At 38.0% G+C, this 26,982-nt stretch overlaps 1 protein-coding gene across 5 annotated transcripts in view; it reads right to left on the bottom strand.

The window, feature by feature from the left end:
- Window positions 1–26,982, bottom strand: part of MSRA (methionine sulfoxide reductase A) — a 445,744-nt gene that overhangs the window by 374,866 nt on the left and 43,896 nt on the right. Inside the window, exon 1 of one of the 5 annotated variants that reach the window (XM_077769708.1) lies at window positions 25,815–25,898. The exons of the other annotated variants lie outside the window; for them this stretch is intronic. Within the exon in view, the coding sequence (XP_077625834.1) occupies window positions 25,815–25,827 (13 nt within the window). The 5' untranslated portion in view covers window positions 25,828–25,898. Of the gene's footprint in view, window positions 1–25,814; window positions 25,899–26,982 lie in introns of those variants that run through there. 5 annotated transcript variants of the gene reach the window in all.

Below are 26,982 nucleotides of genomic sequence, written 5' to 3'. Positions count from 1 at the left end.
GTTAAGTTGTTATAAGATTAAAACAGGTTGCTATGTTTTATGTAAGCTTCATGGTAACCATAAAGGAAAAAACTATAGTAAATACACAAAATATGGTAAAGGAGTCAAAGCATGCAGCCAAAAAGGTCATCAAAGCTCAAAAGAACATAGCAAGACAGGAAACAAAGAACAAAGGATCTACAAAACAGTCAAAAAACAGTTAGTAAAATGGCAATGGTAATTCCTTTACCCATAGATAATTACTTTAAATGCAAATGGAGCAAATTCTCCAATCAAAAGACACAGAATGGCTGAATGGATTAAAAAACACACACCTAATGATATGCTGTCTATAAGAGACTCACTTTAAGGACACAGACTGAGAGCAAAGGGATGGAATAAGACATTTCAAACAAATGGTAGCCAAAGAAAAGCAGTGATAGTTATACTTATATAGACAAAATAGACTTTAAACTTAAAATAATTAAAAGAGACAAAGAGGGTCATTATGTAATGTAAAGGGGTCAACTCATCAAGAAAATATAACAATTATAAATATTATACACACAACATTAGAGCACCTAATTATAAAAAGCAAATACTAACAGAAGTAAAAGGAGAAATAAACAGCAATACAACAATAGTTGGGGGCTTTAATACCCCACTCTCAACAACGGATAAATCATCCAGACAGAGAATCAATAAGGAAACTGCAGATTTGAATAACACTACAGACCAAATGTATTTAACAGACACATACAGAACATTACACCCAATAATAGCAGAATACACATCTTCTCAAACATACAAGGAACAGTTTCTAGGATAGATCATATGTTAGGTCCCAAAACAAGTCTCATCATTTTCAAGAAGACAAAAAATAATTATATAAAGTATCTTTTCTGACCACAATGGTATGAAACTAAACATCAGGAGAGGAAGAAAGCTAGAAAACTCAAAAACACATGACACTAAACAACACGCTCAAAAGAAATGAAACTGGAACCTATCTTATACTACGCACAAAACTTAACTTGAAATGGACTAAAGACTAAATGTAAGACCTGAAACCATAAAAATCCTAGAGGAAAACACAGGGGAAAAGCTCTTTGACATTGGTCTTGGCAATGATTTTCTGGATATGACACCAAAAGCAGAAGCAACAGAAGGAAAAATAAACAAGTGGGACTACATCAAACTAAAAAGTTTTTACACAGCAAAGGAGACCATCAACAAAATGAAAAGCCTACCTATGGAATGGAAGGAAATATATGCAAACTACATATCTAATAAGGGGTTAATATCCAAAATATTTAAAGAACTCATACAATAGCATGCATGCATGAATGAATGAACAACTTGATAAAATATAGCCAATGACATCTTTCCAAAGAAGATATACAAATGGCCAACAAGTATTTGAAAAGGTGCTCAACATCACTATGATGAGGGAAATGAAAATGAAAACCACAATGAGATACCACTTTGCACCTGTTAGCATGGCTGTCATCAAAAAGACAAGCTATAACAAGTGTTGATGAGGATGTGAAGAATAGGGAACCCTAACACACTGTGGGTGGGAATGTAAATTGGTACAGCAACTATGGAAAACAATATGAAGGCTCCTCAAAAAAATAAAAATAAAAATAGGACTACTGTATGACCCAGCAATTCCACTTCTGGGTATATATCTGAAAGAAAGGAAATCACTATCTCAAAGAGATAACTGCACCTCCATGTTTATTATTGTATTATTTACAATAACCAAGGTATGGAAACAACCTAAGTGTCCATCTATGGATGGAAAATGTTATGTATCCATCTCACAACAGAATATTATTCAGCCATTTAAAGAAAACGGAATTCTGCCACTTAAAACAAATATAAATGGACCTTAAGGGCATTATGCCAAGTAAAATAAATCAAACAGAGAGAGACAAAGTAGGTATGATCTCACACCATGGAGACTCTTTTAAAAAAAACAAAAACCTCATAGCAACAGAGTACAAACTAGTAGTTGCAGGGTGTGAGAAATGGTTGAGAGGGCAAAGGTAATCAGAGGTTATAAATTTCCAGTTTTAAAATGAGTAAGTTCTGGGGATGAAGTATACAGCATGATGACTATAGTTTACAATACTATCTTGTATATCTGAAAGTTGCTAAGATAGAACTCAAAAGTTCTCACCACACACACACACAAAATGGTAACTATGGGAGGTGATGAATGTGTTAACTAGCCTTATATGTGTCAACTAACATGTATCAAATCAGCACTTTGTATACCTTAAACGTATACAATATTATATATCAATTATATCTTAACAGAACTGTTAAAAAAAACTGTCCTCATGAATGTTATACATGCTGTGTTATGAGTCAACTCAGGCTGCTATAACAAATATACCACAGACTGGGGGGCTTAAACAACAAATATTCATTTCTCACAGTTCTGGAGGCTAGGAAGTCCAAGATCAAGGTGCTGGTTGATCTGGTATCTGGTGAGTCTATCTATCTTTTTGTTGTATCCTCACACGGTGAAGAGTAGAAAAAGAGGAAGCAAGCTCTCTCGTGTTTCTTATTATAAGGGTACTAATCCCACTCATAAGGGTAACTACTCTCATGACCTAATTAATTACCTCCCAAAGGCCCTACCTTCCTAATACCATCACATTGGGGATTTNTGTGGGGGGGGGGGGGGGATACAAACATTCAGTCCAACACAGCCCAGGCCCTGCCCTCTTTGCCAACTGTCATCTCTATCTCCACCTCCTGTCTTCCAGCACATGCATCTAACACATATTTAATGAGCACCTACTAGGCGAACACACAGTTCTCCACTCAGGATACAATAGTGAGCAAGACCAACAAGGTTCCTACCCTCTTGTGCTGTTCATACATTCTAAGTGATGGGAGGTGAGAGAGACAATAAACAAGTAACAAATAGATGAGACCACTACAGAGGGTGACCTTGTTGTGAACAAAATTAAAAAAAAAAAAAGTGATGTGAAGGAGTGACTGCTAGAGGTGAGGGACTGTTTTAGATGGAGTGGACCTCTCTGAAAAAGAGACTCATAAACTGGGTGATTCCAAGGAGCCAGCCATAAAAGTTCAAGGACAAGAGCTTCCAGACAGAGGGAATGGCACCAGTGAAAAGCAGTAATGAACTTGGCAAGTTTGAAGAACAGAAAAATCTCCCCAATCCTCCAAAGTTAGGATAGCCCCAACTAAACAGTAGTTCCCACAGCACTTTGTTTTCTCTATCATGGAATTTATAACACTATATGGGATTTAATTGGAATTTAATTATTTAATAATTTAAATGTAATATTATGTTTATAACTTAATTAATTGCATTTAATTAATTAAATTACTTGCATTTAATTAATTTAACGCAACTGGAATTGCATTTAATTGAATGTCTTCCCCAACATACTGTAAGTTTTGCAAGAGAGGGAGCTTAGCACATGATAGACACTCAATAAGTATCTTTTCAGAAACTTTCCAGGTAGTTATAACTGAAAATAAAGGTTTTGCTTCCTTTCCAATATTTGTATCCACTTCTTTACATTGTTTATGGCAGTAGCTAAAATTTCTAAAACAAGGTAGAATAACTATGAAGATACCAGGCATTTTATCTGGTCATGACTTTAGTAAGAATGGTTTTGTTTTGTTTTTTTCATCAAGGAAATGACATTGATAATGGCTTTTTGTAGATACTCTATTGTGTGAAGGAAGTCACTTTCTATAAACTTTTTTTTAATGTTTATTTTTGAGAGAGAGAGAGAGAGTGTGTGTGTGAATGGGGAAGGGGCAGATAGAGAGAGAGAGACACAAAATCCAAAGCAGCTCCAGGCTCTGAGCAGAGCCTGATGCAGGGCTCGAACTCACAAACCATGAGATCATGACCTGAGCTGAAGTCAGATGCTTAACTCACTGAGCCACCCAGGTGCCCTGAAAGTCACTTTCTATATCTCATTTACAAAGAGCTTTTGTTTCTTTATTTTTAAGAAAAAGTAGATGTTGGATTAAATCAAATGGTTTTGAGTAACTATCAGGATGATCATATAGCATCTTCCCTCTAATGAATTAATACAATTCATTACAATACTAGCTCTCCTAATATTGAACTATCCTTGTGTTTCTGGAGTAAACACTACCTGACAGTGGCAAATTATTCTTTGAAAGTAAGTAGGCAGTCTAGGAATGTTGATAAAACCTAGGACTTAGGTGTCAAAACTGACTAATGAATTAGACAACAAACAAAATGCAAATAAACAAGAAAAAATCTATTAGGATTAATAAATAAACCTAAGGACTGAGTCTTTGAAAAGAATAATAAAGTAAACGAATTGCTGGCAAATTTGACCAAGAGAAAAGAACCACCACAAAAACACAACATGAGGAATAAGAGGCTGTATGCTCAGATGAAGTGAGCCCATCCAGTCTTCACTAAAGCCTCAGTTTTCCCCACTAATCACAGAATATGCAGTCACTGAGGTTGTGTGAGGCTTAAATGAGACGGTGTGTTCAAAGGACATAGTACACAGAGCACGGTGCTGCTCCACTGAGAAACTAAAAGAAGTTCTCTTTTTAAAACACCTAACATCTTAGATTTGGGCTTTTATCCTGACTGTCCTTAACAGGCTATTCCAATCTAGTAACATGAGCAAGAGCATGCTCCTTCTTTCCTTGTGTTCTGGAAGATTTTCATAACCTAGGCTTTCTATTCACATTCTTTGCTTTTAAAACTACATAATCCCAATGGCATTTTAGATCCTAATTTTTAAACAGCTTTCTCTATGCCTTTCATTATTCTCTACCTACTTATGTTCTTCTACCTATTTTAAAGGCAATTTTGGTAATTTCTATTTTCTTAGAAAATCATCCATTTAACCTAATATTTTCAAATTACATAGTTTGACACAACATTCTTCTTGTTATGTCCTCTGCATCTGAGGGTTGTGCATCTGAGGTTTGCCTCTACGGTAAGGATCCTAACTTTCCACAAGGTACACCACCTCCTCCCCACTTTACCTTCTAGAACTCCACCCATCACTCTCTGTTCTAGCCCCCAGAACTATCTGCCAGGTCTCAGATATCCCATGTAGTTTTGGCGCCATCTTCACTCATGCTTTTCCCTGCCTGGAACCTGGAATATCTCCTTCTGGTTTCTACACTTAATACGATTCTACTCATCATTTAAGATCCAATTCAAATGTCAAGCTCACTGAAGCACAGAATCGGTCATTCCAAACTCTGTAATTGGATAGCCCTTTTCTCATAATATTTCTCATGGGACTTCTCATATTGTGCCATAATTGTTTCTATTTCTCTGCACCTGGATTTTTAGTTTCCTTATGATAGACTCTACCTAATTAAATTTCTCTTCCTTTTAAACATCTTTGTCTATCTAATCCTAGTAATTAGCAAAATGCCTGGCACATAGTAGTAGCTCAAAAATATGTTCTCAGTCTTCCCTGGGGCACCTGGGTGACTTAGTCGGTTGAGGCTCCGACTTTTGTTTTTGGCTCAGGTCATGATTCCAGGGTTGTGGGATAGAATCCCCCATTGGGCTCCATGCTGAGTGTGGAGCCTGCTTAGGATTCTCTCTCTCTCCCTCTGCCCTTCTCCCCCACTCAGGTGCTCTGTCTCTCTCTGTCTCTCTCTCTCTCTCTCTCTCTCGCTTTCTCTCTCTCTAAAATAAAAAAATGTAAAAATTAAAATGTATATATGTTCTCATAGCTCCTTCCACTTGTGCTTTACAATTTGTGGTGATAGATTACACACACACACACACACACACACACACACACCTATGTAATGTATTTTTTGTCTTTCCCCCCACTATATTAAGGACAGAGATCTGAATTTTTTGCTCTCCACTATATCCAGTTCTCAGCATAGCACCTAGCACATGGAAAATATTCAGAACCTATCTGTTAAATGAGTACTGTTTAAAGTAAACTAGGTATGGCTGAATCTACATGGGGCAACTATTTGAGAGAGAAATAGTATTAATCTAAGACAGCTTGAGGATATGACATATTTAATAGAGAATTGAGAGACCTTTATACTAGAGCCACCCAAATGCGGTAGCTAGGTGAGGACCCAGTAGGAAGCTCTAGGACAGTCTGCTAGTTTCGTGGCATAATAGCTTTTGAAACAAGAGTAGCCATAATGTGAAACAAAAGTTTCTGCCTCATTCACTCCTTCAGCAAACATTTATTGAGTGCCTACCTTGTGCCAGGTACATCTGGAGAGACTGACCATTCCCACATTAAGATAATTCCATCTCAGTCATATTGCCTTCCCCTTGGAAATGAGGCATGATATGCTAATGCTATGCAAAAAAAAAATTTACCAAGAAGCCTGTCTGATGGTCCCTCCATATGATGTTTCTTCTTGATACAGGAGAAGAGATGGATAGAGTTAACCTGGGAATCTATTTCATAGACTTTCAGAGCCTAGCATCCCATTGCTTTGGCTTTTACAAAGTATTTAAAAAGAGACAAGATTAGGTGGCCCTGTGAGGAAAAAAAACTACGTAGTGGTGTAGCATTGCAATGAGGGAAGGAGCCAGAGGGAGATGGGATGATGTATGTTCACAAGCCACAGAAGCATCCCAGATGGCCCCATACTTGTCATTCAGCACCCATTTAACATCATTCACCACACATCCACATACCATGATCACAAAGCCATGTAGTGGGTACCAAGGCATGACAGAAGCCAGGTCCAGGTGATCAAAGTGAATCCATCGCATCCCAGAAACATTCCTCCTGTCCCTGGATATGAGAGAAACTCTGTTGTCCTAGTGGGGGAATAAGATGCTCAACTTAGTCAAATCAAGCAAATAAAACTTTTTCAGCCTTGCTTGACCTCGTACTGGGACAGCAACAATCTGGCTTTTCCCAGCACCTGTCACACTGCACCTAGATAAAGTGTTGTTCCCCGTTCTGCATGCCACTCCATAATAAAGAAGTCGCTAAATTGGAGAGGGTTAGAGGAAAGCCACGCAACTAAATCATGTCATATATAAATGGTTGAGTACAGAAGGGATATTTTTCAAATACGTGAAAGGCTGCCACATATCGGAATTAGATTTTGTTCTGTGTGACCCCAAAAGGTATAAGGAGGATCAGCACATAAAAGTGATAGGAAGAAGGATCACAGCACCACAGCTCAATAGAATCACCTACCAAAGATAGCACAGGTCGGCCAGCCTTGGAGAAAGCGAGATTTCTGTTGTGAAAACCAAGGCAGTCACTTGACACAGATTCTGCAAAGGAGACAGAAGGATCAGAGGAGTGGTTTTGCTGGATAATTTTTAAGTTATTGTCCAAATACGAGAACCATTTTAAAAAGTACAGCAAAAAAACTAAAGAGAACCTTCAAATACACTCATCAGACAAATGACATGGGTAAACGGTGGTGGTTCTCATTCACACTATCTCTCCTAACTAAACCGTTCACCCTATTTCTAGCCAGCAGTGACTTATTTGAATTTCTCTTGGCTCCAGAAACCCCTCATATGAGTCTCAGTGGGCCTTCAAGAAGATGGGAAAAGAGGCTAGAGAGCAAGCCATAAATCTGGGCAGTCCACATCTGTGAAAAAAATCATCCAAAAACAATTAAGAATTGAGCAAAATAAAAGAGAGGGGGTGGGGGAACCTGTTTCTCTTAATATCTGAATAAAAAATATACTGAAATAGGCCGAATCTTGCTTGTTTCAAACCCAGCTACAAATAGATAGTAACTAAATAATTTTGATGGTGCTAGAGGAAATAGAGCGTGGCTTATATGTGGGCCTCAGTGACAGCAATGTCATAACGCTGGGCAGGAGTTTAGTAAATGTCTGCTGACTGAATGCATCATTCAGTGAGGCAGTCAGCCCTGGCCTCACATCTGAGGGCCAGGGATTAACTGAAATCTAGGATCTTGTAAATAAGACATGATAGAACCCACCAACGGCAAATGTGATAAGCAGAACGTTCCTAGAAGTATTCTGAAGTTCGAAATGATGGCAACTTATTTTACACTTGCTGGTGATGGTAAAATCCAGAGTAGGTAAGGTCAGGTTCAGTCTGGTTTTGGACTGCATGCTACCATTTCAGCATTATCCTGGATAATTCAACCATCAGCAGAAAAAGATGCCAAAGTGAACATCATGAAATTAATGACTTCAGCTCCTCACTTCAATTCTTCATAATATTTACCCAGCTACTATCAGGGATGAACTGTTCTTCAAAAACAGCATGATAGATTTTCAAAATGTGTAAATTCAAATGCTAAAAGCACATCATAAGGAAAAAGAAAGCATGTATACACTTCAGCATTTTCATGCTCCAAATATTAATTGAAATAACATTAAAATTAGGTGCTAGGGAGAGAAGGGTTAAAACTGATTCACTGTCCGCTGTCAAACATGGTTCCTTTGCCAGAGTATTTATTTTAAAGGCAGGCACTATATGCATTTTATCTCCTGGTCTTAATTTGTGTTTTGCTATGCTCAACAATTTTAATGCCAAGAGGAAGAAACTAAGTAAGAAAGGGAATGTGCTGGTCTGAACCTGGAGAGTTGATCTAATTGAACTGAAAAAATTAAAACCTTTCTCCATCTGTTCAGTACACCTGCTGATGGAGCACTACCACAGGTAGGGAGGAAACCCATCGGAGACCAGTTATAAATAGATTTTTATTTCATCTGCTAAAAGCTTGGCAGCCAAGGTGGGAGGGCTGCCCACACTGGCAGCCAGGCAAAAGCTCTGAGCTGCTTTTGTGTTTAGGTGAAAGGAATGAGAAGACAGAAACCAACAACAAGAAAATAAAGTAAATTTCCCAACAACTCATTCGACAACCAACCAACCGTCATTAAGTCTGCTTAAAACGTGTTACACATTTCTGAGAAGTGCTGGGGAGATAAAAGATCAATCACACTCCCTCGTGAAGGCAGTACAGAAATCCCATGGGAAACACACACGCTCACCCATCACTTCTGAGGCAAAGTCTGTACGTTCCAACTTCCCTTGTGGCATTCATGAAATTAAATCAAGAGGGAGGAGCACACTAATAGCCTGACACTGCCAACTTTATTGACACGCTGTATCTTTCTGAGGAAAAGGTACTAAATGTACCAAAATATGAATTGGAATAACATGTTTTCATGGAAAAGAGAAACCAGCAGGCCCAGTCCATGAACCGTCAGTCTATGGCAAGACCATGAGTGGTGAGAAGCACCACGGTCCCTCTTTGTAGGTGTAAGTCAGAGACAGAACTCCTTGTCGCACGGCCTTCAGCCTCCAGAACGGCACCTCACACCGATAGGGCGGGCAGCAAAGAGCAGTCAAGTTGAATGGACCAATAGCAAGGGAAGCAACAAAACAATCTTGCTCTTGGGATAAGGATAGAACCAATGGATGTCTCAAGACAGGCCTGGTGTGAATATTTAGATCAGATACTCAAGTGTAAAATGTCAAAGATTATATTTCCAAATAGGACCCTTGAGAAGAGGGGTGGGGAAGAGAGAAAAGGAACATGTTTCAGTTCACTGGGGATTGTGTATGCTTAGAAGAAACTTCCTGATGCCCTTCAAGGACATTAAGGATATTACCAACAAGATAATATCCAAGGACAACAAGAGAAATGGGATGGAACAGTGGCAAGGGAAAATTGGGTTAAGTATGAGGAAGAATTTCCTGACAGCAAAGGTATTAAACACTGAAAAGGGAAACTGGAGGCGATTAAGGATGCTCTCTAGAGGTCTTTTAAAAAGTAGAATGGCTTGGTAACTATCTAGGGGTAATTTAGGTACAGTTCTGCCAGCTCCTCTGGCCTTTATCAGTGCTCTAATTCATCCCCCAGCCCAGACAAGACACATTCACCATGGTAAACTACTGTCACACTCCGTTCAATAACGAGCTCTCCAAAGGAGAATAAGCATTAATAAAATGGCAAAAGCTCTCTTGGAAGTAAAACTCATTTTTCTTTATTTAATCTGCACATTGGGTTTTGTGGTTTTCTTTTTCTTTTTCTTTCTCTTTCCTAACACTTACACCCAGAAATAGCCACACAAAGCTCAACTCCACTGATCTGTTATTCCAAAGCGTTAAAGGGAACCCAGGTGGAAGACTAAGTGAGGAGAATGTTCTGAGTCAGAGACCCACAAAATAATTTATTATGCACCTCTTTGCTAGGTGCTATTTGGCATGGGAAACAGCTGCCAAGAAATTCTAGTTCTACTTCTCAGAAGGCTAAAAGGAGATTCTCATTGGTTCAGCGACAAAGAAGCAAACTACATGATGTCTAGCATTCTAAAATTCTGGAGTCTTTGTTTATTCTCTGGCTCTCTACTCAGTGTCATACTAAAAAACTGCAAAAGAGTCTCACATCCCAAGAAATCCACGTTCTCTAAAATACTTTAATTTGTATTCTCCCTTTATGTTGAAGAGGGAAAGGAGGCCTTTTAAAGAGGATCCTCTTCTTTTCCTGTCATACCTGTCATCACAACTGATTGAATTTATGTGTGGTCTTTTCACCACTAGATGACAAGTCCCATGAAGGCAGCGTGTAAGCCCGTCACTGTATCCTCATCTCTTATGTCTAGCAGACACTCAGATATTACATAAATGATGGGCTGACCACTTGAATGAATGAACAGGGGGCAGAGGATTTGCCCAAGCACACAGTCCCAAGTGGTATATGGGGAGGGCTACTGAAATAGCAGCAACTTGCTCTTCTACTGAGCCAATCACAGGGTGAACAAATGCCATGTGGTGGAATGAACAAGGAATTTGGAGGCAGAAGACTTGATTTGAGCCCTGATGTTGTCACTAAGCTGGCACTTGACCTCGCCGAGCCTCAATCTTCTCACCTGAAATACGGTGTGTGTGTGTGTGTGTGTGTGTGTGTGTGTGTGTGTCTCAGAGGATTACAGTAACAAAGGATAATCTTTGCACACATTCTTTATTGAAGTTTTCCATAAAAGTTTTAAAAAAGTGAAGGAGTTGTACAGAGATGGTGACTAGTGCCAACTGCTGTATCCAGGAAAGAGTTCGGGAAGTGGAAGAAGGAAGACTTTGATCAAACTTCAGCCAGTGACAGGACATTCAGCTGGTTTCCTTCTCTGTTGTCTGAGGCACACTCACTGTACTAAATAGCAAGCAAGTATAATAAGGCAAACATGCGTTGAGGGAAGCACAAGGCCACTGCCCTTAAGAAAGGCAAATCTGCAAAATCCAGATCAGAAGCTTTTCCTTAAGACCTAGACTTGCAGGATGCCTGGGGGGCTCAGTAAGTTAAGTGACCAACTCTTGATTTTGGCTCAGCTCATGATCTCATGGTTTGTGGGATCAAGCCCCACATCAGGCTCCTCACTGACAGGACAGAGCCTACTTGGAATTCTTTCTCTCCCACTCTCTCTGCCCTTACCTCGCTTTCATACTTTCTCTCTCAAAATAAATAAATAAGACTTAAAAAAAATAAAATTAAAAAAAAAAGATTTGGATGCGGAAGCCAGTCTTCCATCAGTTGTTCATTTCTACCTAGAACTTGACCCTTGGTTATGAAAAACTATCATTCTATGGGCAGTGGTGCCAAATGGCCTGAATAAACAAAATGCCTGACGGTATAGTGAAGAGAACATCCTTTCACACTCAGATTTTAAAGCAGAGATATGATTATATATAGTTATCAAAGGAGTTCACATATAAATAGTAAGTAGAAGGGAAAGGAGAGGGAGGGCTCTATGCACAACACCCGGCATGCCCCCAGTCCTCCCCAGTCCTCAATCTTCCGTGTGTTCTTTAGTTTTGCAAAATGATTTGGGAGATTAGGTGGGATTTTTTTAGGTAGGCCAGCAAGAAAAGTTGGTGAATAAATGCTACTTGATCGCACAACAAAAGATACCCAAAAAGGCTCAGCCACAACTCAATTCCCCTTGCCCCAACAGTTTGCATTTCTCAATTAAGTTATTTTGTTAGCAAGAGGGCTGGTTAGGGAAAGGAGAAAGTGCTTACTGCACCGCGATTATTCACTGTATAGAAATCACTGTAATAAGATCAACAAGAGCATTCTAAGGACCCGAGAACGCCTATCTGCTAAGGATGCTGATGCAATGCAAATGTGCCTGTGTTATTGATGTGCTGTAAGAGGCTCTGCAAATAACAAAATAAAACTTCACGATAGTCATTAATTCAGTGATTGGTGCTCAGAAGCTCAGAATCTACCCAATGTCTCCACTTGACCAAAAGTCTATGTGGAAATTAAGAAACTTTATCCTCTAGATATTAATTAAGGGGATACAATTCTGGTACATTCAAAGAAATGTTAGTCTCATTAGCCCTCCCTGCCACATCCAAAAGCATGGATTGTAAGGAGTATCACTAAAATCATCTTTGAAAATTAAAAATGGAAGTATTCTAATTTGTCATATACCATAGCTGATTTCAAAAGTTGCCATAAGGAAAATAAGTCAAAGATTGGAGAAGATAATTTAACCTGTATAATAAAAGATTGGCATATAAATGTACTACAAATTAGTAAGAATCAAACAACTAAAAGAAAAATGTACAAAGGGTCTGAATAGAAAATGTATAGAAAAGAAAATCTAAATTGTCAATATAAAAGGATGTGGAGGGGCACCTGGGTGGCTGAGTTGGTTAAGTGTCCAGCATATGACTCTTAATTTTGGTTCAGGTCATGATCTCCTGGTTCGTGGAATGGAACCCCATGTCAGGCTTTGCCCTAACAGCATGGAGCCTGTTTGGGATTCTCGCTCTTTCTCCCTCTCGCTCTCTCTCTGCTCCCCTCCCCCGCTCACATACACACACTCCCTTTCTCTCAAAATNAAAAATATGTTTTTTTTTTTTTTTTTTTTTTTTTTTTTTTTTTTTTTTAAGGATGGGTAATAGGTGCCTAGGTGGCTCAGTCGGTTAAGTGTCCAACTTCAGCTCAGGTCATGATCTCATGGTCTGTGAGTTCGAGCCCTGTGTCAGGCTCTGTGCTGACAGCTCAGAGCCTGAAGTCTGCTTCAGATTCTGTGTCTCCTTCTCTCTCTCAGCACCTACCCCATTCAAACTCTCTCAAAAATAAATAAACACTAAAATATTTTTTTAAAAAAAGGATGGGTAAACTAAGTAATCAAGTACATGAACAAAAACAACAGCAAAATATTTCTTGCACATCAGATTGCCAAAATGTCTGATACCACCAAGTATTGGCAAAGATGTAGGAGATACAGAGATGCAATAGTGCAGAATGTTAACTGGTACAAATGCTTTGAAGAATAATTTGGTATTATTGAGTAAAGTTGACATATTTGGCAACTGAGCTCCATTCCTAGGTAATTCCCCTAGAGACCACAAATATGTATAGAAGACATGTGCAGGGTGTCCATTATCGCATGATTAGCACAAGGCAAGTGTGAAATGGCCACAACAGAAGAATGGATAAACTAAAATGAAATACTCTGCAGCATCAGACCTATAGTAACAACATGGATCAATCTCAAAAATATCTAATCTCATCCAGGGAAAAGACAGCATCAATAGAAGACCGTTTTATATGCATTTTAAATTATGTAAAACATAGTTATATATATACATAGTAATAGTACAAAAATGTGCATAGAAATGTTCTACACCAATTTCAGGGTTGAAAGAATGGGGCTTTATTTAAATTCCTAATGTTTTATTTTCTTTAAAAAAAAGATCTGGAACAAATAATTATGGCATTTGTTAATTCTGGATAATGAGTACATGGGTATTTACTCTGTTTTATTCAGTACTTTGTGATGTGCTTGAAAGTTTTCATAATTAAGACTTTTTAAAACATTTTAAAGATATATGTATATAACCCATAGTCTATTGGTACACAGCCCTGAAAATCATATGGAAACAGGTGCATTACCTATACCTATCCCACTCATATACTTGAAATAGCTAGAATAGATAATTATCTCTTATATTTGTGTAATAGCTCTCAGTTAAATGGCTTCAGGTATACTACCTCATTTAATATTCCTAACAACCTCTGATTTATGTATCATGACACCCATTTTACTGAGAGAAAAAGTCAACTTTTAGAGTTTCAGAGTTTTTCCCCAAAATCATCCAGTTAGTAAGTGATTGGGTATTGAGATCCAATACTGTCATTACTATTGCACAGATGACCATTAAGAATCCCTAAAATCTATTATTTTAAAGTCATATGCATCATCTTTAACGTCAATGTTATGAACCTGAAAACACAAGGGTATGAGTTAGCAAATGAAATACTTTTAACATCGAAATGTTTCAAGCCTCCCATCAAATCCATTTCTTTTATTTCTAATATACCAGCCTCTTCTAAAAATAAGTTACAAAAGTCTTATAAAACTTAGCATATTATTAATAGGAAAAATGGAAACCTTGCACAGATAGGCTTTTCGCTCCTTTAAAAAATAAAATTTCAAAGTTAATAAAGTAGAACTATAACCTTGTTTCTTCGCTTCCAATCTTTTATTCACTGTGCTAATGGTAAACACTAATCATATGGAAGTTGGTGATTAGAGAGGGCTAGTGAGAACATAAATATCATGAAATAAGTTATCAAACACAAATAGAACCAACAATAGAAGCTAACTGTAAGTAATACACATTTCAGGGACTGTTCAGGCTATTTCACCAAATACAAAACTAACAATCTAAATAACAGTATCACCTGTGGGGAACCTGAATCTCATAAGGCAGTAACCAGGCACTCTCCCACTCCAGGCTATAAATAAAAGCCAATAAGGAACCTAGACTTCCAATCCTACCTTGCAATAATGACAAAGTGCCTCCTTTCCCCTACAGGCATGGTGTTAGAGAGGTCTATTAAAAAAGAAGATTTAAATAAGATCTAGAGTTTCATGACACAATAGCAAAATGTCCAGGATATAATCACAGTCACTTATCATACCAAGAACAGGGAAAATCTCAGCTTGAAAGAGAAAAGACAACCAACTGATGCCAACACCAAGATGACATAGATGTTGGAATCACCTGAGAATGATTTTTAAAGCAGCCATGATAAAAATGTTTCAACAAGCAATTATGAACAGACATGAAACAAATGAAAAATTAGAAAGTCTCAGCAAAGAAACAACAGATAAAATACATTAACTGAAATTAAATCTCACTAGGTGGGCTCAATAGCAAAATGAAGATGATGGAGAAAAGAATCAGTATCCCTGAAGATAGGAACAATGGGAATTACCCAGTCTGAACAACAAAGAAAAAACAGGAAAAATTTAAAAAAAAAAAAAAAAAGGATCAGTGTCAAGCACCAATAGGACTATAATAAAAGATCTATCATTTATGTCATTCTAAGTCTTGGAAGGAAAGAAAATAGAGGGCAAGTCTTAAAAAATTACTTAACGAAATTATGGCTGAAAATTTTGCAAATCTGGTAAGACAGGGGCATCTGTCTGGTTCAGTCAGTACAGCATGCAACTCTTGATCTCGGGGTCATGGGCTGTGCCCCAAGTTGGATGTAGAGATCACTAAAAAAATAAACTTTTGAGACCCCAGGGTGGTTCATTTGGTTAGGTGTCTGACTCTTGATTTCAGCTCAGATCATGATCTCGTGGGTACTCTCTCTCAAAATAAGTAAATAAACTTTAAAATAAATATACAAACAAACAAACAAGCCCCATGTCAGGCTCTGCGCTGACAGTGCATAGCCTGTTTAGGATTCTCCCTATCCCAATCTCTGCCCCTCCCCTGCTCATGCTCTCTCTCACTTCCTCTCTCTCAAAATAAGTAAATAAACTTTAAAACAAACAAACAAACAAATAAAAACTTTTTTTTCAAAAATTGGCAAAAAACATATACCTACATATTCAAGAAGCTGAGGGAACACAGGATAAATCCAAAGAAATCTGTGCCAAGACCACATCATAATCAAACTCTTTGAAAACTAAAGAAAGAAAAAAATTTTGAAAGTAGTGAGAGTGAGGGGCACCTGGGTGGCTCAGTCAGTTTAGCATCCGGCTTCAGCTCAAGTCATGATCTCATGGTTTATGGGTTCAAGCCCTGCGTCGGGCTCTGTGCTGACAGCTAGCTCAGAGCCTGGAGTCTGCTTCAGATTCTGTGTCTCCCTCTCTCTCTGACCCTCCCCTGCTCATGCTGTCTCTCTCTCTCTCTCTCTCAGAAATAAATAAAATATTTTAAAAAATTAAAGAAAGTAGTGAGAGAGACCCACCACTGTTGTCTGACATAGTACTGGAAGTTGCAGCCTCAGCAATCAGACAACAAAAAGAAATAAAATGCATACAAATTGTCAAAGAAGAAGTCAAACTTTCACTCTTCCCAGATGACATGATACGCTACATGGGGAACCCAAGAGACTCCACCAAAATACTGCTAGAACTGATACATGAATTCAGCAAAGTCACAAGATACAAAAATAATGTATAGAAATCAGTTGCATTTCTATACACTAATAATGAAGCAGCAGAAGAAGAAATCAAGGAATTGATCCCATTTATAATTGCACCAAAAATCATAAGATACCTAGGAATAAACCTAACCAAAAGAAGTAATAGATCTGCATGCTGAAAACTATAGAAAGCTTATGAAAGAAATTGAAGAAGACACAAAGAAATTGAAAAACATTCCATGCTCATGGGCTGGAAGACCAAATATTGTTAAAATGTCTATAGTACCCAAAGCAATCTACACATTCAATGCAATCCCTATCAAAATAACACCAGCATTCTTCACAGAGCTAGACCGAACAACCCTAAAATATGCATGGAACCAGAAAAGACCCCGAATAAGCAAAGCAACGTTGAAAAGAAAACCAAAGCTGGAGGGATCACAATTCCAGACTTCAAGCTATATTACAAAGCTGTAATAATCAAGACAGTATGGTACTGGCACAAAAACAGACACATAGGTAAATGGAACAGAACAGGAAACCCAGAAATGGACCCACAAATGTATGTCCAACTAATCTTCAACAAAGCAGGAAGGAGTATTCAATGGAAAAAGACCGTCTCTTCAGCAAATGGTGCTGGGAAAACCAGACAGCAACATGCAGAAGAATGAAACAGGACCACTTTCTTACCCCATACACAAAAAATAAATTGAAAATGGATGAGAGACCTAAATGTTAGACAGGAAACCATCAAAATCTTAGAGAAGAAAATAGGCAGCATCCTCTTTGACCTTTGCCACAACAACTTTTTACTAGACTTATCGCTGGAGGCAAGGGAAATTAAGGAAAAAAATGACTATTGGGACCTTGTCAAGATAAAAAGCTTTTTTAATGTTTATTTATTTATTTATGAGGGAATGGAGGGGCAGAGAGAGAGAATCCCAAGCAGACTCCATTCTGTCACTACAGAGCCTGATGTGGGCTTGAACTCACAAACCATGAGATTGTGACCTGAGCCAAAAATCAAGAGTCAGATGCTTAACCAACTGAGCCACCCAGGCACCCCAAGATAAAAAGCTTCTGCACAGCAAAGAAAACAATCAGCAAAATTAAAAGGCAACCAAGGAATGGGAGAAGATATTTGCAAATAACCTATCAGATAAAGGGTTAGTATCCAAAATCTATAAGAACTTATCAAATTCAGCACCCAAAAAAACAAAACAGTGAAGAAATTGACAAAAGGCATAAATAAACACTTTTCCAAGGAAGACATCCAGATGGCTAAAAGACACACAAAAAGATGCTCAACATCACTCATCATCAGGGAAATACAAATCAAAACCACAATGAGATACCACCTCACACCTGTCGGAATGACTAAAATTAATAACTCAGGAAACAACAGATGTTGGTAAAGATGCAGAGAAAGGGGAACCCTGTTGAATTGTTGGTGGGAATGCAAACTGGTGTAGCTACATTGGAAAACAGTATGGAGCTTCCTCAAAAAATTGAAAATAGAATTACACTACAACCCAGAAATTGCACTCCTAGGAATTTATCCAAAGGACAGAGAAGTGCTGATTCAAAGGGGCACATGCACCCCAACGTTTATAGCTGCACTACTGACAATAGCCAAAGTATGGTAAAAGTCCAAATGTCCACTGACTGACAAATGGATAAAGAAGATGTGGTGTGGGGGTGCCTGGGCGGCTCAGTTGGTTAAGCATCCGACTTCAGCTGAGGTCATGATCTCATGGTTCGTGGGTTCGAGCCCCGCATCGGGCTCTGTGCTGACAGCTAGCTCAGAGCCTGGAGCCTGTTTCAGATTCTGTGTCTCCCACTCTCTCTGACCCTCCCCTGCTCATGCTGTCTCTATCTCTCTCTCAAAAATAAATTAAAAAAACATTAAAAAATTTAAAAAAATAAAGATAAAAAAGATGTGGGGTGTGTGTGTGTTCGTGCATAATGGAATAAATGGAATACTACAAGGCCATCAAAAAGAGTGAAATCTTGCTATTTGCAGCAACATGGATGGAACTAGAGTGTAGTATTATGCTAAGTGAAATAAGTCAGTCAGAGAAAGACAAATTATATGATTTCACTCATATATGGAATTTAAGAAACACAACAGATGAACATAGAGGAAGGAAGGAAAAATAATATAAAAATATAGAGGGAAACAAACCATAAGACTCTTAAATACAGAGAACAAACTGAGGGTTGCTGGAGAGTAGGTGGTTGGGGGGATGGGCTACATGAGTGATGGGCGTTAAGGAGGGCACTTGTTGGGATGAGCACTGGGTGTTAGATGTAAATGATGAATAACTGAGTTTTACTCCTGAAACCAATTCTACACTTTGTGCTAACTTGAATTTAAATAAATAAATTTAAATAATAAAAAAAGAAAGTAGTGAAGGAGAGACATCATCTTACCTAGAAGGGAAAAACAATCTGAATAACAGCAGGTTTCTCACCAGAAACCAGAGAGGCAGAAGGAAATGGCACAACAGTTTTCAAGTGCTAAAAAAAAATAAAGAAAAGAAAAGAAAAAGGAACTGTCAGCCTAGAATTCTATATCCAACAAAAATATCCTCCAGGGAAAAGGGAAAGCAAGACATCCTCAGCTGAAGGAAAACTAAAAGACTTGTTACCAGCAGACTGACCCTATTACAATGACAAAAGGAAGTTTTCTAAACAGAAATGGTAAGAAGGCTAAGAAACAACTTTGTGTTAAAAATTAAATATGACTACTATATTCCGTGATATTGTATAAATACTATTTTATGTGAGTAATTAAAGTACTGCCCTAATTAACATACCGTTAAAAACTCTATACTGTAAAATAATTTAGAGATGATGAATGTAGTATTTGGGTTATCTCTACAAAAAAAAAAAAAAAAAAAAAAAAAAAAAAAAACCTGGACATTATGAGCTCATAGTCAAGTCTATAACCTTCTATTTATTACATCATTATCTATACTGAAAAATCAAATTCAACTCATATCATTTCAGGTTACAACTTTTTCAAAAATGTATCCCGCAATAAGTGCTAATACTGCCTATTGATCCAGCAATCCCACTCTTGGGTATAGATCCAAAAGAACTGAAGGCAAAGGCTCATACAGATTATTTGCACACCCATGCTCAAAGCGGCATTACTCACAACAGCCAAAAGGTAGAACAACCCAAGTGTCCATGGACAGAAGAACAGGTAAATAAAGCATGATATGCACATATCATTCAGCCTTAAAGAGTGCGGAAATGTTGACACATACTATATCATGGCTGAACCCTGAGGACATGGTGCTAAGTAAAACACCCAGTCACAAAAGGACAAACACTATATGGTTCCACTTACATCAAGTACCCAGAGCAGTCAAATTCACGGAGACAGAAAGTAGGATGGTGGCTACCAGGGACTAGGGGGAGGGGGAATGGGAAGCTACTGTTTAATGGGTACAGAGTTTCAGTTTCACAAGAGGAAGAGTTCTGTGGATGGATGATGGTGATGACTGGACAACAGTTTGAATATGTTCAATGCCCCTAAACTGTACACTGAAAAATGATTAAGATGGTAAAGTTTATGTTTATATCTTAACTACAGTTTTTTTTATTTTAACTAAAAAAAGGACACTATCTACCATTTATTGAGTACTTACTATGTATTAGGAGTACACTAAGAGCTTTGCATATATTTCCTTATGTCTCTTCCCGACAAACTTGGAGGAAGATAGCATGATCTCTGTTTTACACATGAAGAAACTGGGTTTACATAACTTGACCAAAGTTCAACAAGTAAAAGATGGAGTCAAAATTCAAACTGAGGTTGGTGAGACTCTGAAACCCGTTCTCTCTAACCCACCATGATGCAGCACTATTTGTTTCAAGGAGGGCTGGGATAAAGCACTCCTGAGTCCTGGGGAACAATTCAATCTTTCCAAGTAAGGGCAAATAACTTCTGCCTAGCAGAAAAGGAGATATGAATGGCACTGGTGCCTGGAATGAAAAGGATGTCATCACTACAGAGGAACTAATTCTTCAAAACTCAAACTAAATTTAGGGTCACCTGGATGGCTTAGCTGGTTAGGAAGCCAACTCTTGATTTCACCTCAGGTCATGATCTCAAGGTCAGGAGATTGAGCCCCACGTCAGGCTCTGTGCAGGGCATGGAGCCTGCTTAAGATTCTCTCTCCCTCTTCCTCTGCCCCTCTCCTGTTCGCTTGCTCTTTCTCTCTCAAAAAAAAAAAAGAAAAGAAAAGAAAAGAAACAAACAAAAACCAAACTTTAATATCAAAATATTTTCCACAAAACCTCAAGATCCATACATAGAGGCATTGTAATTATACTGGAGCAAGAGATTCTTAACTATAAAACAGGAAATTTTAATTCTTAGAACATTATGAAATACAGAACAAAAACAGGTGACTTCTTTCCTTTTCTACAATAGCTTTTAGAGAAATAAAATAACCTTGGCATACCAATGACCAAATTAAGTCAAGGCTTGTAGTTGGTGCTATTACTCATGACTTGCTTGGTTTCAGAATAAATTCCTAATTTCAGTATTCTCTAAAACCTTTTTTTTTTTTTCACTTTATGAGAATTTCTATATACCCATCTCACCCCATTTCACCATGTTCTCTGGAACCCTACCAATCACATCTCCTATCCTACCTGGATCCCACAGGCAAACACTGGAATGCTGCCCTCCTTTGCCCCAGACCCTCTGACTTTCTTCAGTTCCTGCTCTCCCACTTTTAAGCCTGGATTCACCCCCATACTCTCTCTCTCTCTAGTGCCACCACTTGCGCCTGGGGTGACTTTGTACTTTCTTCTAGCATATCAAGGCACAGGGCTTCAGCAAGAAAGTTGGGCTTGAATTTCACCCTCCTCATAATTGTCCACAACAGTCCTGACTCTGCCCCACCCTCTCCTGGGCCTCAAAACACCTCTACAGAAAGACCTAGAAAAGATGCTTTTCAACATGAACTGGCCTTAGAAAACTTTCATAATGCCTTATCACACTCTCAATGTTGACTGTTTTTGATAGTCCAGTCTAGCTTCAAGATACCACATCAACTCTCACACTCTCAGTAAAGTTTTTGGCAGGACTAAACCAGCTATTGAATAGTGCCCTCAGCTCTCCACAATTTCCTCTCACCACAATCCCCTCAGCCTTCTTCCCATGAGGAGCACATAAGGAAGACTTTCAACTTGTTAGAGTCGGTTGGCCTGTTCCATGCCGAGACCACACCACCAAGGCCAACGGCTCTGGGATCCTTTGGAGAAATGAGGAGAGGGTGAATGTAAGACAATGAAGGGCTGGCAGGGAAGGAATGAGGACTTGGTGCCATTGTATACCAGTCAAGTCCTTATTTTATATTGTCTCCAATGGTTACCTCAGGGGATTCTAACTTGGTGACAAAGAATGTGGCCCTATATGCTACTCCCTCTCACAGATTCAGATTAAAAGCAAGCATAGTGCTTTCTGCTCCGCAGACATGAAGGGGAAAGTTTTCTTTATCGAATAAGACTCAAGAAGATAATAATCTGCCTCACAATTTGGTTTATTCCTTCAATAAATCTTTATTGGGTGGTGGTTATGCACCAGCATGAGGCACTGTTGCTGGAATTAATGAGATGCAGGTGAAAGCACTGGCAAACTGTAAAGAGATACACATTTATTGGTTATTCGTATCCTTCCTCTGAATTCCTTATGGGCAGAAATTATAACTCTGTCTCCCTACCATGAGCATGGGGCCTGGCGCACAGTAGGCCCTCTGGGAATACTTGTGGAGTATTTCAGAAGCACATACCTGCAGCTGACACATTTCTCATCCCATTCCATCAGCCACTGACCCTGACACAGGCCTTGGTCACCACAGCAACCTCCAAGCTCACTTCCCTGGTTCACGTAACTTTTATTTCCTCTTAAGAATATGAACCTTCTAAAGGTGCTGGGTGGCTCAGTCAGTTAAGTGTCCAACTTCAGCTCAGGTCATGATCTCACGGCTTATGAGTTTGAACCCCACATCAGGCTCTGTGCTGACAGCTCAGAGCCTGGAGCCTGATTCAGATTCCATCTCTCCCTCTTTTTCTGCCCCTCCCCCACTAATGTTCTATCTCTCTATCTCAAAATAAATAAACATTAAAAAAAATTTTAAAGAATATGAACCTTCTTTTCAGATGACAGAACAAAGTTAGCTCACTAAGTTAAATGCTCACTTATGTCTAGAGTCAAGAGATGTATTATGTCTATGAGCCTTCATGTTAGTGAACAAAACTAAGGAAACAAAGCAAACACCAGAGAGCATAAAAAGTGGACTGACTGGTGCACTTAAAATACACTACCGTCCAGCAAATTTACTTCCTAAGGGCCATGCTCACTTACAGATGTGAGGTTGGCCTCCTCATCTCTTCTTTGTCAGAAAAAAAAAAAAAAAAAANCCTTCTTTTGAAAAAAAAAAAAAAAAAAAAAAAAAACCGAAGGAAAAAAAACAAAGAAAAACAAATCCCTCATAAACAGGCCACTGTTTCATGTTGCAGCCACATCTTCAAAGGTTCAATGACATTTATTTTGATATCTATAAACTCTAGCACATGAGCAGTGGTTCAATCTTCCCTATTTAATTTCTTTCTCAAAACATTTGAATTGCTTTTTGTACACGTCCATCAGAAGACTTGAACAACTAAAGCCTTCTGGCCAATAAGATATGGCAACCTAAATAATCGTAAAACAAAGTTCCTATAGCTGTATGGACTACAACTAATCTCCTGAGTTCTCTTAACAACACTCTAGAATATGTACATCGTGCAATAGAAGTGAACGTACTTTAATCTGCTGAAATAAATCTCATTACAGCGCTGCTCTTTTCTATCTAAGCTTTTGTACTTCTATCTTAAATCTATCCTCTCTTCCACCTATGCTTGTGGTATCCTTCCCTGTCACCCAAAATAACTTTGTCATGCTTAAGCGGGTACTCAATCAACATTTGTTCAATGAATGAAGAAATGACTGAATAATTATAAAACGCTGGACTAAGGCCCCCTAAGAGACTTCCATTAGTTTACAGAATTATGTGCTTGCACGTTCAGGTATACATAACTAAATGGGACTAAATAATAGGTATCAAGTAGTAGTTAAATATTAATCCATTTCTGTCTTAATAATTCTACTTCAAAATATATAATTCAAACCACAATGATATACGCTGAGATAGAGTTCCTTTACAACTGTACTACTAGTATTTACACACTTTAAAATAAGATTTGAAATATTAATACTGACATGGAAATAATTCACAACCTAAATGTCAGCGTGTTTGCAAAATAAAAGGTCTAAAAGCAAAGAAAAGTGTCTATGTTAAGTCTAAATACATGTGTTTGAAAATGTAATCAACAATTTTAAACCTAACTTTTTAAAAAGGTTGTACAAAGGAGTATCTGTGACACCCAGTCAACAAGGGACATTTTAATATGGGACTTTTTTCATTTTAAGATATGTAACAAGTAGGCCGGAGAGAATATGTTAGTCAGAAACTTTCACTGGGTGTAACAGCTAATATTTCTTATCAAATTTTAAGTCTACTAAACACCATAAAATGGAGCTTCAGCAGTATCGAAAAACTTAATATTTCTTAAAGTATGTTCTGAGATCTTTGTTTTCTAATTCACTATTTCTTATCCTGTCAGAAAACAATTGGACATAAAATAGTCCGGACAGAAGATCAGTGTATTCTCACTGAGTTCGCTGCAAAGAAGTTATGAAATAAGCTAGCAAATGATCTTTTTAACTTTAAGGGAAATGGTCTTTAAGGAACTAAAGAAGTCACATATTTAGGCAACCTAAAAATGACAAGAGGTTATGCTAAAGGTTTAAAAAGTAAACGAAAGTAAATATAAATCGGTAATAAGACGGTCAGAATGAAAACGTAGCTCTAATTTAAACTTATTTGCTGAACTTTCTTTTTGTGTCCTATATTGTTGGTTGCTGGCATGGGTGTGAGTGATCCTGTGAGCAGTTCAACAAGAAGACTGTAGCCATGCGAGCATCTCCTTTCCAGTGCCTATCAGCATGTCTTTTATGTCTTGGCGTCCATTTTAGGAATATCAGCGAGGTGGGGTATAAAGAAGCTTATAAAACAAAGGTTGTCATTTTGGCAACCCACGTGAACATTAAGTGATTTCATTTTATTGAAGATCAAAATGTTGATTAGTAAAAAAGTTGAAGGAAATACTTAAGAGCTCAACTCTGCAAACACCTGTATTAGATTTCACATATTTTTAACTCGTATTTGTATATTAAATGCCATTCTCGGAATTGCTGATCTGTGTCATTATAATACCATAAAAACCACTTAAAACAATTGATCATTTAAGGCGCGCAGTAATATAAAGCTATAAACAAAAAAAAAATTAGTGAAAGGATTAAGAAATCCATGATTGCACACTCAAAACAAAAGCATACATCATGGAGCAGTCTTTTATATTTCCCAAAATGATTAGTACTTATGTGAATATATACGATTTCCCTGTACTCTTTTAGTATATAAAAAAGAACATATATTATCACAGTAAGTCATAACCTAATGCTACAACTCAAACTCTCTTCTTTAGAAACAGATTACTTATTGACAATGAGGGTAGTCCACAAAAATACGAGCCTTGCAGTTACCCTCTCCTACAATAATGCTGATTTTTAAGAGCAGAACTATCACAATCCAACCATAACCGGGCCTAATAGAAACTTTATTTATTAACAAATTAGATACAAAGTGTACATCTAAGTAAAATACTGGGTAGTAATGAAAAGCAAATCCATGAACTTTCTAGATTTTCCTTCTACTTAAAACATTTTGAGAAAGCCAAGCTATAGTAATCGTTTAATTATACAATCTAATCAACTAAAAATAATGGAAATTTTATCCAAGTATTGCAAACACAGCTTGCTACTTCTTATCCAAAAGATTAAATTTCTATTCTCTACCATTCCCAGCCATTTCTGCCAACATCATAAAAATTACCTCTTATCATTTTCTTTTCACAATGAGAATTCCCTAATCGCACACATCTTTTAGACATAGTCACCTCCCCACCCACCTCCCCACCCACCTCCAAAAACTGGTTCAGAGCAAAGACACACACAAAAATAATGACCAAGCTCACATTTCTTGTTTGCCCTTCAAACGAAGTCTGGTGTCTTCAGCTTGCCTTTCTGGTCTTCAGTGTTGTCACTCATTGCTGGGGGATGTAGTTTAGGACAGCATGAAGCAGCAGAAATAAAAGCTGTTGCTTTAAGAAAACGTTTTCTTAAACACATGGATAAAACAACTTTTACTCTGACTTCCTGGCTGGGTTGCATAAAATATTAGAAAGGCTCCTTGAAACGTGAATGTCTACAAATGGGAAAAAATAAAATAAAATAAAATCTAAAAACTTACGTTCTGAACACATTCCGAAGGATGTCTGATTTGATTTGAAAGCAGGTTTGTACTGATGAACGAACTTTATTTTGTAGAAAATTAATATTCTCTCTAATTAGAAATTTGCCTTGCCATCTTCTATATTAATCCTGTCTCTCATGGTATAATCATACATGCAAAAAATCAAATACAGTATTTCCCAAATGCATGGACACTGTGGAAGCTTCATTTTGAAAAAGGCTTTTATTTCCCTTAATACTGGTGACTAAACGTCATTGTTATGTACCAACACTTTCAAATAGCCCAAGAGACTTAAAAAGCCTTCTAAGTTTGAAAACCAAAAAGTTCTGAGTTTTTCTGTACCCCAGGACGGTTTTCTTTCCTGAAGCTCAAGCCGAGAAAGCAGACAAAAGAAGCTGATTTGACTGAGCTGTGCCAAGTCTTGCCTTTTTTTCTTTCCTCAGCTCTCCCTCTGCCTCTCTCTCTCTCTCCCTCTCCCTCTCTCTCTCTTTCTCTCTCACTCTTTTGCTCCCAGTATGGCAACCTTCCGAGCAGTCTTGGCGGAGGTCCAGCCTGTGCCAGTCTGTCTGAATCCTTGTCTCCAAAAGATGTCCTTTGCGGATCAATTAATACATTTGAAAACAGGAAACTGTGGTACGGTACCCAAATCCTGGCACCAACAGCATCGACTTCTGCCAAATCACCTTACAGATTTCATGGTATCCTACCTTTCATAATCATTACTAACATGTTCCCGGAGCAATAATGGAGTACTAGAAGCCATTCACTGTTCAGCGATAAGGAATCTGTTCCCTAGAAATGTCCATATGCGACATATGCACAACCTGCAGTAAATCAAAATTCTCCTGTGAGAAGAGATGTATGTAACTTTAATAAGCACCACATACTGTATTTCTTTTTATAAGACTTGCTTTTCCTTGCCCTGCTGCAAAGAATCATGGGAGGATAGAAAAGAAGGCATGCAGATTAAAATTAAAACTGTATGCCCAAATAAGTCATGCTTTACCCTATGGGAAAAGAACATAGTTCTGATTGAACAGCAAATCCTATTATTAAGGCAATTCTAATGTAAGCTGTACCCATGCAAAATTTTCCTGAAAATGAGGGAGGGGGGAGAATTCTTTGCAAAACATAAATATCAATTAAAAGGGAAAGAAAAAAATTA

This window comes from Crocuta crocuta, unplaced genomic scaffold, assembly GCF_008692635.1.
Source record: "Crocuta crocuta isolate KB4526 unplaced genomic scaffold, BGI_CrCroc_1.0 scaffold551, whole genome shotgun sequence".
NCBI classification, from domain to species: domain Eukaryota; kingdom Metazoa; phylum Chordata; class Mammalia; order Carnivora; family Hyaenidae; genus Crocuta; species Crocuta crocuta.
The sequence above is the reverse complement of the archived record's forward strand: the minus strand, read 5'-3'. Positions and strand labels throughout refer to the sequence as shown.